This window comes from Lissotriton vulgaris, chromosome 3_1 (genome assembly GCF_964263255.1).
Source record: "Lissotriton vulgaris chromosome 3_1, aLisVul1.2, whole genome shotgun sequence".
Classification (NCBI taxonomy): Eukaryota; Metazoa; Chordata; class Amphibia; order Caudata; family Salamandridae; genus Lissotriton; species Lissotriton vulgaris.
This window is the reverse complement of record NC_141689.1, coordinates 549,803,624-549,816,084: the sequence shown is the minus strand read 5'-3', so window position 1 is coordinate 549,816,084 and position 12,461 is coordinate 549,803,624. Positions and strand designations below refer to the sequence as shown.

Here is a 12,461-nt window from a genome sequence, read left to right as displayed (position 1 = left end):
TGTTTGCTTTTGGTGAAAGCGTACATTGATGGTTGTTGGTGTTTGTGCCTGGTGAAAGCATTCATTGACGGCTGGGGGTGTGTTGTTGTGTGTGTTGTTTTCTGTGTAGTGGTGAGTCTGTGGTGGTGAGTCTGTGGGGGTGAGCCTGGGGGGTGAGTGTGTGGTGGTGAGTGTGTTGTGGTGAGTGGTGACGAGTGTGTGGTGTTGAGAGAGTGAGGTGTGTGGTTTGTGTGTGTGTTATGTGTCTGTGGTGTATGTGTGTATGGTGTGTGTGTGTGTGGTATGTGTGTGTGGTGTGTGTGGTGTTTTCTGCACACTCACACACTGCCCCTACACATTCACACATTGCTCACCTGCACACTCCTAATGTCACCCTGCATAGTCAGACACTGTTTATCCTGCACACTCATTGTGCACACTAACACAATGTGCACCCTGCACCCTTACACACTGTCTCTGCAGTCACTCTGCACTCGCTGTCACTTTACACTCACTCTGCACTCAGTCACTCTGAATCTGCACCCTGCACTCTAAACTCTGCACTCACAATCTGCACTCACAATCTGCACTCACAATCTGCACTCACAATCTGCACTCACAATCTGCACTCTTCACTCACACTCTTCACTCTGACTCTTCACTCTGACTCTTCACTCTGACTCTTCACTCTGACTCTTCACTCTGACTCTTCACTCTGACTCTTCACTCTGACTCTTCACTCTGACTCTTCACTCTGACTCTTCACTCTGCACTCTGCCCTCTACAATCTGCCCTCTGCCCTCTGCCCTCTACAATCTGCCCTCTGCACTCTGCACTCTACAATCTGCCCTCTGAATCTGCCCTCTGAATCTGCCCTCTGAATCTGCCCTCTGAATCTGCCCTCTGCCCTCTGAATCTTCCCTCTGCCCTCTGAATCTGCCCTCTGCCCTCTGAATCTTCCCTCTGCCCTCTGAATCTGCCCTCTGTATCTGCCCTCTGCATCTGCCCTCTGAATCTGCCCTCTGAATCTGCCCTCTGCATCTGCCCTCTGCATCTGCCCTCTGCACTCTCCGGATGATGACATCATTGATATCATCAAGGATGTCACTTGATATGTCATTAGTGATGCCATTAAGGATGTCATTGACGGAGGGGGGGTGGGGGGTTGGGGGCATCTTGTCACTAGGTGCAAGATGGTCACCACCTAGTAAGGCTCTGCTGGCTGGACGGATCATCCACCATAAATCAAACCAATTTCTATACACTGTTATGATGTATTTGGTATCTACAGTGCAGTATAGCTCGTGATTATATAAAGACCATGGGCACCAGTGGCCCACATATACGGTCGTCTCCAATCGAGGAGTGAAATGGGTCTTTTAAGTACGCCTCTTCACAATAAAGGTCATTGATGTGTGAGCATATCTATGTATATCAAAGCATGCTTTTAATATGAATTCCAGCGGTAGGGGCTGAAAGGATGAGCAGGCTGGGAGAGGCGATGTCAGAGGCTTCTGTGAGCTACCAGCCTGTCGTTTCCAGTGGTGGGGGCTGCAGTAAGGAGCAGGCGGGGAGAGGCGATGTCAGAGGCCTCTGCGAGCCGCCATCTGGCTTAAATTACCACAGGCCCACAAGCTTTGGCAGGGAGCCAGCATGCGCGCACACACGGCTGAAAAAACAAGGAATGGATTCTTGCATCAGGCCAAACTCACTGCAGAATGGTGAACGCGCCCGACCACCTGGATTCCATTACTGCGGCACCCTGACAGCTCCTAATTGAAATTTATGGACTCCCGTGCGCATAACCACACAGAAAATGCAGGAAGTGCCGAACATCAAATATATATGGTCTATTGCGTCAAGGCTACTACAAACACGGCACCGCGAGGACCAATTACCATGCAGATGGCAAAAATAACTACTGAAAATCTCGCGCACTGAGGAATTTTTGCTACACTATTCTGAGCCCCTTAACAATACGGCTCGGAGCTCCGCCCCACTGCTGACGCAGTGGTGACGTAGGCCGAGCCCTAAAAAGGGTCCTGTGGCGCAGTTTAGGTGTACCCAGCCTGCACCAGTTACTTTGTCCACAAGGAGCTGAGAGTTGAATGTTGAAGATCGTGTTTAACTGACCGCCTGGTGTTATGGTGCACTATTTGATCGAATTCTCATGCAGGTTTTAATAGAAAGGTTATGTCTGACTTCCTAGCCTGTGACAGAGGCCTGTCCTTACCCTGGTTACAATATATTAAGCAATAATGTTCCTCCTTTGGGAGACCAGAAATCTTATATTTTCCCTCTGCTTTTATCAAGACTCACATTACCTGGCTAAATTAGCATTTCTACTCCGGAAAATGCAGCTTGGAGAGGTGGATGAACTAGCCAAAACCTCTGTAAGGGTGTATGGGCCTATGCAGACCACCCCCAATATGGAGCCTATCTGTCTTGGGTGAATGCCACCTGGGACAGAGTCCTATTAACCAGATTCAGATTCGGTATCAAAAGGTGGCAGTTGAGTTTTCCTTTTGGCCAGTTTGACCCCTAAAAGGTTTTAATCTGTCCTTGCAACTAGACTTCACTGCAGAGTGTGCTTCATTTTAATTTTTTCTGTAAGTTCTACTTGGTATTCTCTAAAGGGTTTTCAGTACCTTTAATCGGAGCTAGCAGTATTAGAAGATGAGCTGAGGCCTTGCGTTACTTGCAAGGGTTAAACTCCCCTACATTTTGCATCTCTATTTGTCCCCACCCTTCCCCGCCCCACAGCACTCCCTCTAGGAGCCGCTACTGCTTTCAGCCGACTATCTTCAGGGGGTTCATGCCTCTAAGCCTTCGTTGTCTTTCATTATTGACGTTATATGTGCTGTAGCTGGTATTATCAACAAGATCAGTGACGCCATGTGTAGTACATAGACGTTTGCGTTATGATTGCATTTCAATGATGTTTGTTTTGCCTCCTACGGTATCGGCATTTAAGCTAGTAGGGAACCATAACATCAATTTTAAAAATGTTCTTTGTATTAGATCGTCTGCAATAGCACATCTGTAGTTATGTTTGAGTTGGTTATTTAACAATTATTTTGTGATTTCTAGTGGTTTTAGTGGGATTTTACAAACCCAAAACAGAAATGTTGTGCAATTTGGCCACTGTGTATGGTGGTGTTATTGTGTGTTGTGGAGGGGGCTGCACAACTTGCACACCTTATTTAAAGTGCTACTCGTCTTTCCCTCAATGTACTTTTCCCACTAGCAATACGTCCATTATTTACTACTATACACGTTGTGGGGGAAAAGCAGTTCTAAATGCTTTGAAGAATTTTTGTAATAAAAAAAATAAAAATAAAAATAAGGTCCTTTGGAGCTTGACACCAAGCTTAATGGCATGCCATACAAACAGAATATCTTGGGCATGACTTTTGATAGCCTCCAGCGGATTCTGGGGGACGGAAGACTGGGGGCAGGGCTTAACCAAGGCCTGCCCTCCATAGATCCCTCAAGGATCTCTAGAAGGTTGTAGTGTGGGCTCTGTGGGACTGGGTATATATAGGGTGTGATTAAGACCAAAGATTTGGGCCAGCCTGCTGAGGGTGCTGGATGAATGAGTGCAAGGTGCAGTCAGGGCACAGGGTCTTGGGACATGGTGCTAGTTGCACTGAGTGACCAAGGCCACACTGCACCCACAGCCCACAAGGTACTGCTGGATGCCAGCTCTTTGAATTCCTTAACAAGCTGCTCATCAAGACCGCTTGACAAGTAGTCAGTGTCCCAGCATGCTTCGCCCCATTGCCTACCAAAGCTTCTTGTACTTTTTGGAGAGCAAAACACACAAGATGATGGACGGAATGTTGCACATTGGCAGAACATTAACCCCCAGTCACAGATCTGGGTTTAATCCATCGTTTTTTTGCTCACCACTCCACCCCAGCTCAGACATGGCCATATGCAAATCAGTCTTGACCCTGTGCCTCATGGGAACAGTCCAGACCGAACTGCCAAGCCATGTCTTCCCTAGACCGGAATCAAGCATCCTAGGACCGGTTTCTGGCTATCAGCCGTCTTCAGCCAGGATAGCTTGACTCTAGTGACGCAGTGAGCACGGGACCCACGTCTGGGCATACCCTTCCCATACCCTTGTACTTTTTGGAGGCCAGTGGCAGGTGTCCGTGTTGGCACCCGGCTCCTCAGCAGTCACAGCCGTCAACTTAAATAATGAAGTCACGCTACTATGTTATATTCTTATATGCTGCTGACGTGGAATAAAAAGTACAGAACGGTTGCCCTCCACCCCCAGCATGCGCACACAAGTACTAAATGCCCGACCTAATTATAGACTTTAACAGAACTCCACAGAGGGACATTTATTAACTTTTGCCAGTCTGTGGTATTACGACTGACTCAAATAGGAAATCGAGTTATGCCTTGTAGTAAAATACTAAATGCCCTTCTGGAGTCAGGAGTAAACACTGCAGTACCAGAGATTTTCGTGTGGTGTCAGTACAAGGCTGCTGCTGGGACAGGGTTATTCAGTACACTCCTGTGGTAGTATATTAGATTATATTCCTGCAATCGGTATAATTATTAATTGTATAATTTCGAAGTATTACCTTTTTAAAGATTTAAGAAGGAATGACAAGACAACATTATTGTGAGTGAGTCGAGAGGTAACCGGTTTGTTGTGTGTTGTGTAAATATTCAGCTTTAATAATATGATGCATAGGACAACATTAAAGTTCCATCAAACTACATCTGGAGATTCTGTACAGTGTACGAACGGAACTTACATAATGCAACAGCTACACAAGCCCACACTGCATGCTCAGAGCTGGGTATGCCTGGCCCAAGACATTGCTATAGGCCTCACCTTTGCCAAAGCCCACTTTGCTTTCTGGTGGATGTGTCCTGTATTTTAAGGGGCAGCGACATTGTGTGCATAGCTGAAGGTCACAACCCCAACCTAATTCTCGATAATAATACAAATGTTTTTTTTTAAACACAGCTGAGCTCTGTGTAGATGACTCCTCATGCACGGCTCATTTTTCTCATAACCTTTCACATGGTGCCATAGATGACTTCGCAATAGGCATTATTCATGACGTCATTGGTGCCATCACACAGAGTCACTGTTTTCAAGACAAGAGTGTGTTGTATGCAAACATGATGTGTCTATTGTTAAGACTGAAACGTGTTTTAACTTTTACAGGAACGTACCACGTCATTTTAGATGAAAGCCACTACAAGGAGCTGCTGATGCAGCATGTCATTCCACCTCCTGCAAGCTCAAGTTCAGAGTGCTCACTTATCCGGATGGGTATGTGATTTGTCATGAATTTACTCTTTTAAACTCTGTTTCATTATATAATAATAGTTAATCACGTTGGCTAATAACATATACTTAAATTTGAATGCTGTATCCAATTGATATTTTAGTCTGTTGCCTTATTTATTGTTAACACAAGTTGATCTTGTAGTTCCGAATGTTATTAATAACATTCAAATATTTTTAAAATTCATATATTCCTCACATTTCTATTTCATTTCTATACTATAGGGAAGTGAAATGGACATCTTAGGAGAAACGTGATAGCAGTTTCCTCACCACACAATATAACAAGCATTGGCATAGCCAATAGGTCTCGCCTTTAGGCCGTGTTATTAGTTTTGCCGAATATGAGGCCTCCATAAGTAATATGTTGAAAATTGTCTAAAAATAGGCCAAAAAAAGAATAGTTTTGAAGAGTGCCTTATTTCCAACCTAAAGGAACGTCAGATACCAGGTCTAGGTTGCCAGATGACAATGAGAGCATTATTTCAAGCCATATACGTTAACTTAACAACCTGACTCATTCAGTGATATGTAGCCTTGGTTAACATCAATTGAAGCATTTAAGCACTATCTCTGGATTACAATAGTTTGTAAAAGGAAAAGTAGGCTGGAAATGAGTGCTTACGCTTCAGAGTTTAGAGATATCTATGAAAAACAAGCATTTGCAATGCAATAGGCCTCGCATTACTGAAAGCTTGAGCTATTGGCGTTGCCAATAGCTCAAACTTTCAGTAATGCGAGACCTATTGCTTTGCAAATGCTTGTTTTTCTCATGGGTTCTAAACCTATGATATGCAGGGTGTAAAAAAAATTTCACAGGAAGACAAGTTCACCCTTTTCAGTATGCTAGGATTTAAACTTGCGACCAGGTATTTCAACAAACATTTTTGTGAAGTGCTTTAACCACTTATGCCACCAGGCTTGTTAATATTCAAGCCTTATATTTGCTGGTTATACACAGCATATGCACGAGGCGCCTTGGTGATTTTACCAGCAGATATACTTGGCCAGCATACATAGCTGGTAAGCTAACCTGATGGTTTATGTGACAAGTTAAAAGTAAGTCTATATGCGCGTACATTTATAAAAAATACCAGAAATGGGTTTGTCGTTTAAAGGGCGGATCTAAAATTACTTATTTTGTGTTTAAGCAGAGATGACAACCATAGCTTTGGGGTTTGTGAGGAATGCACGGTGACGAGGTTTGCTTCAACATAAGATGACTCAGAGCTGCATTTTCCTAAGTGCATGTGTGTCTAGTAGGCCACCCCATTTTTTCTTAAAATTCTGTGATTTGTAGTGCAATTTAACCAAGTATAAATCCCATAATTCTAAGAAACAAGCTAAGGCCACCTAAACAAACACCATCTTTTTACAATGTATACTGAAGGTGTTGTGGAATATAAACTTGCAGACATTAAGTAGGATAAAAGATGTTGCAGCCAGGAAACTTTGAAGAGTTCAACTCAGAAAACTCCAAGTGACTTTCTGCTCAGCTAACCCGAGACCAGCGGGGATGTCCCAAATCACTCCTACCGGTCGCAACTCTGCCTAATCACCCCGTTTGCTCCTACTAACTGTTCACTTTGCCTGCTTTTGCTGACCAGTCACTCTGCCTGCTCCTACTGACTGCACTCTGACTGCTCCTACTGACTATTCACTCTGCCTGCTCCTACTGACTGCACTCTGACTGCTCCTACTGACTATTCACTCCACCTGCTCCTACTAACTGCTCACTCTGCCTGCTCCTACTGACTGTTTACCCCGCCTGTTCCTACTAACTGCTCACTTTGCCTGCTCCTACTGACTTTAAACACAGCCTGTTACTGCTGGCATTTCATTCTGGCTGCTCCTCTTGACTGCTTGCTCTGCCTGATCGCCGTGTTTGCTCCTACTGACTGCTCACTGTGCCTGCTTCTGCTGACCAGTCACTCTATCTGCTCCGGTTGACTGTTCGCCCTGCCTGATCAGTCCCCCTCCAACTAACGGATCACGCTGCCTGCTCCAATAGACAACTCCTAACGACTACTCACTCTTTCTGCTACACCTGACTTCTCACACTGCAGTGACTTCTTGCTCCGCCTACTGCTGCGGAGTGCTTACTACTCCGCACACTACCAAGTCCTACTGCCTACTCACGCTCCCTACTAACTGTTCCTACTGTCCTAACTCACTTCCAGCTCACACTGCCTCCTCACGCATACTGTGCCTAGAGCTCCCTACTACATAACAACGAGCTGCTCACACATTTGACTCGCTCTGACTGCACACTCTGAATTTTGACTGCTCCGGCTGGCAGCTTACACTTTGGCTCGTGCCCAGCACCAGTACTAATTAGCTACTGCGCTCCCCGACTGACTGTCGCCAGCGATTAAAGTACTGCCTGCTCGTACTCACTGTCCTTCTTATAGACAACCTTTTCACACTGTCTTCCGATTGACTGTACACAGTGCTTGTTGTACTGTCGCCTTCGCCTCCTACTCCGTGCTTTCCTGCCTGCTCCTAAAACCTGATCCATACACCACTGACTGCTCCAATTGTATGATCAATCCTGAACGTCCTGCTCTGACTGACAGCTCCCTTTGAATGCGCATCTTCACTGTTCATACTGCCTACTTCCTCGGGTGAGCACTGCCTGCTCCTGCAGCTGGCGTGCTGCTTGCTCCGGGAGTGAGAGAAGCTTGGACTCCGACTCGCTTATTTCAACTGTCTTGGTGAATTTTCCTGGGCAGTGTTTGCAGGAGCACTACGATTTTACATCAAACGAGCGCACTGAATGACGATGCTCATCATCAGAGAACTACAGAAGAGGCACAGAGAAAATAAATAAACAGCAATTTTTAACGCCAGTATCATACCTAATAATTAAATTGCTTTGTTTAAACACACCGCACGCAGCTTTCAGTCGGCCTTCAATAAAACAAGATTACACTTTCATGGAGTACGGTGCAATGAACCAGTGGTGCATGAATAGCTGCCTTACTAAAAAACATCTGGCAAAGATTCAGTCTTGTTAATGTGTTTTGGCACGGAGGGGACAAGTCTTCAGTTGGGGCCTACATGATCTCATGTGAAACCTAGGGACAAGCACATGGTTATTTTCAGACAGCAGTTGTTGGTAAATCATGGTTAACCCAAATAAAGGAGATAGTGCACACACCGCCATCGCTCGCTCCACATTGCGCCCATACACTTACAAACCAAGAAGACTCATGAGACATAATTATGGGAAAACGGTGGTGCAGGTTTATTGCATACAAGTAGCAGATAGGTGGGTCATCTTACAGGCGATCCAAAGCGGCAGCCCCTCGCTGACCCGCATGCCTAATTAGCCAATTTGCACGGTAAGTCGATGCTCTTGACGGTGCAATACTTTGATAATTATCTCGTTTACTCCCGCCCCCCCTGTCAGGGCGGAGCGATGAGGCACACCCCCGGTCGGTTCAGGCCCCCCGACCGCCCGAAGGACTAACGGGGCGCCGACGTTGTTTCCTGGAACCCCCTCGGCTCCAGGTTCTTGGCTCGGGCACCCCTACTGTGCCAGGCAGAGGTATTGCTGTCTCCTTCTGCCGCAGAGGTACCCTTACTGTCCATCTGCTTCCAGATCGCCCTGTGACTCCGCCTGCAACACAAAACAGACCATTAATTGCTCACACCAACCTGCTGCTCTGCTGCTGGGTCAGGGCCAGGGTGGGAACAGCGCAGAGCAGTCAGGACGGAAACGCGGCGGAAAGAGGAAGGACAAAGCCACGCAGTCCCAGATAAAGGCCCTGGGTCCGCCCCCCCCTCGCACGCTCGCCTTGCATTGGCCACTTTCTAAAGGGGCGGCACCCGTCCGGCGCGCTGATACGTTATGCTCGCGAGGCATGTGTCACTAGGACGCTATCTCGCGTTATCTCCCCTTCGTGTCGCGCGGCCAGCGGCATAGTGCACACACCGCCATCGCTCGCTCCACATTGCGCCCATACACTTACAAACCAAGAAGACTCATGAGACATAATTATGGGAAAACGGTGGTGCAGGTTTATTGCATACAAGTAGCAGATAGGTGGGTCATCTTACAGGCGATCCAAAGCGGCAGCCCCTCGCTGACCCGCATGCCTAATTAGCCAATTTGCACGGTAAGTCGATGCTCTTGACGGTGCAATACTTTGATAATTATCTCGTTTACTCCCGCCCCCCCTGTCAGGGCGGAGCGATGAGGCACACCCCCGGTCGGTTCAGGCCCCCCGACCGCCCGAAGGACTAACGGGGCGCCGACGTTGTTTCCTGGAACCCCCTCGGCTCCAGGTTCTTGGCTCGGGCACCCCTACTGTGCCAGGCAGAGGTATTGCTGTCTCCTTCTGCCGCAGAGGTACCCTTACTGTCCATCTGCTTCCAGATCGCCCTGTACTCCGCCACAGCTCTGGAGGAGGCCCCCGTCGATGACAGAGCCCCCCACCACCTAGCCACCTTTATACCTAGCACCCTCAGATCATAGGCACCCTGCTGCTGCCAGAGCTTCCTGTAAGTCAAGGAGAAAAACATCCATACCAATCCCGGACAAGTGAACCCCATCCCTTTCGTAGTAACCAACAGTCCTTTCCCGTATTAGTGCGTGCCTAATATACCCCAGGCCCCTCTTCTCCATGCATTTTGCATAGCCCTGTTCACCCTTCTCCTGCCTTGCTCAATAGCAAGGGGTGGCCGTGCTCCCATCCATGTCCTGCGCGGAACAATCTCTGACCATACCAATTCAGTGATCCCCAGCTCGTTTGTTATCGCCGTGCACTCCCGCAACATGGCCTCCACTAAGGCTCGCCTCCCCATGGTTACCAGGTCATTACCACCCAAGTGTATCACTAGAATGTTGGGAGGTCCCCCCCAGGCTGCCACGCCCTGCCCCAGCCTGCGCTTCAGCTGACCCATCTCATTCCCGGTGAGCCCATCCGTATTATCCGTGTCTTTGCAAAGGCCAACTCCCATTTCCTGCGTGACGCCCATTGTTCGAGTCTGGAGACGTACGAATGCCCCACCAAATGGGGGTGATTTCCTGTTTTAACATATTTCGTGATTATGGTGTGCTTCGATTGTTTCAGCAACTAAGGCCCCTTTTAACTAAGCGATGGTCAATACCCTTGTTATGTCCACCCACCTGGACGGCATAACAGTTGTACAGTGATAAATAAAGCATCGTTGGGAAGAAGTAAAATCGCGCGCCGTGAACGCATAAGCCAGTCCTGATAATATTCAGGCTTGTGAGTGATACGACTGTGTCAAGCCACGCCAGAGTTAATAAAGCCTGGGCACGGGAGGGACAAACCCCTTTTTAATTGTCACGCTCTGGTCCCAGCGGAACGGTCTAATTGTGTATTAATTATAGGCTGCCAACACCAGTGATTACCTTGGTGGATTGAATTGAGCAGTCAAAACTCTTGCCCCCACTACCTGAGGCCCTTCGTAGGGTGCCATTGGAATTCATTACCAACCCCTCTAACAGGCGATGCCCTTGGTTACTCGGGCTCCCTAACCGGGCCCTGGCCACCCTCGGGGGCAACTCATTGGCTGATATTGCATGCTGGTACCCAGTTTGCCCTCACCGAGCCCCACGCAAATAACCACCCGTATATCGCGCAGTCTTCTACAATGTTCGTTGGCGCCGTCTTGAAAAATGCACTAGAGCAGTCTCACTAAATGCACAAACATATACTGTTGAGGCAACTGGGCCGTAGGTGTAAGTATGTGGAATATTAAACGAGTTGTCAAAATTTTATGGACAGCATTTTGGGTTAACCTTGACTGAATGCGCCGGGAGGATCCCCATTACGTATTGGGACTGTGCGTGAAGTAAACAGGACCCATAACCTGCGGAATTGTTTTTGTCATAATACACTTCAATAGTTGTACCCATGCAGACTAAATCTTGGGCTAACTCATTGTAAATTTGGACTGCTTCCTTAATATTCGGTTGGATGACTCTGGCCTGCAGGCTGCCAGCACCCTGATGATTTATAGCCTCTCCATTGTCATGACCATGGCGAGCCTATGCGGACGCCGCAGATAGAAATGTGGCATAATGATGCTAGCTGAAAGACAGCGGCACATAAGACTAACCCCAGATGAAGTACCAAGTGGCTGCATAAAGCACAACCCACCAACCCAGCGCAATCCTGATCCAGCGCAAAAAACCAAGCGGGACACTAAGTGTTGTGGTTGGCACTTTTTGGTGCCTTCCCCGCCACCCCTCTCCTACACACTGTTCGCTATCTCTCGCGTGTTGTTTACCTTTGCATTTGCACAAGTGCCATCATTGCCTACGTCACGTTTGTTCTAGTGCCTGGGTGTCAGGTATGTATTGGGTACTATACCTATCGAGCCCCATTCCGGGTGGCCTGTTTGCCGACCAAGCCTGGCATAATCGATTAGCAACTTTAGTATCGGATTAAAGGCACCACCTACTAGGATTTCAAACAGCGATATCGTGGCGCAGCAGAATAGCAAGTCAGGGACGTGCGCCCCCAAGATACTTCCAAATACCACTTAGAAACTTCCATATAATTCCATATAATTTAGTAATACTACAAGTTACCCAGGAGAACGTAATGTTTGTAAGCTCAGGGTTTGTAAACATAAGCAAGGTTAGGCACATATGGATGAACAACTCTCAAATCTTTAGGCTGTGCTTGGATGAAGTTGTGCCTTCATGATGGCAGCAGCCCGAGGGAAATCCGGAGCTACATAATGTAAACACCTAATGTGCGGCGCCCATGTTACACCTTTGTACCATAGACTGGGGACTTATATGTAAGTTAAATATGCACTGTTAGAAAAGCAAGACTGAATAGAGATCACAGTTGTGTCTATCTAGTAGGATAAATGACCCCTTTTGTGCCTAGCTCTGGGTTTATCAGTAAATCGAGTTCTCTTTTACAACCCGTGTGTCCCCTGTGGCCCACACTTAAATACACATATTTCTGTTTAAGCAACTTGTGTTGAAACCGCACATAAGCTGTGCGTGCATTTCATACCCCGAGTGGTGAGCTTTTCAGGTGCCTGACAATTGATCTCGCAGTCACTGTGCGTAATTACATAGATCAATGTAACTGTCGCCCAAGCAACTATAACTCATACAGGCAGAATATGGACGGCGTGCTGCACACACACACAACACAAGAGCACCGAT

At 47.3% G+C, this 12,461-nt stretch overlaps 1 protein-coding gene across 1 annotated transcript in view; it reads left to right on the top strand.

Annotated features, from left to right (window-relative positions):
* LOC147726772 (general transcription factor IIH subunit 2) overlaps positions 1 to 12,461 on the top strand; it is a 358,867-nt gene that overhangs the window by 217,878 nt on the left and 128,528 nt on the right. Inside the window, exon 11 of the mRNA XM_086960819.1 lies at positions 5,177 to 5,284. Coding sequence (XP_086816945.1) covers positions 5,177 to 5,284 — 108 coding nt within the window. The remainder of the gene's footprint in view (positions 1 to 5,176; positions 5,285 to 12,461) is intronic.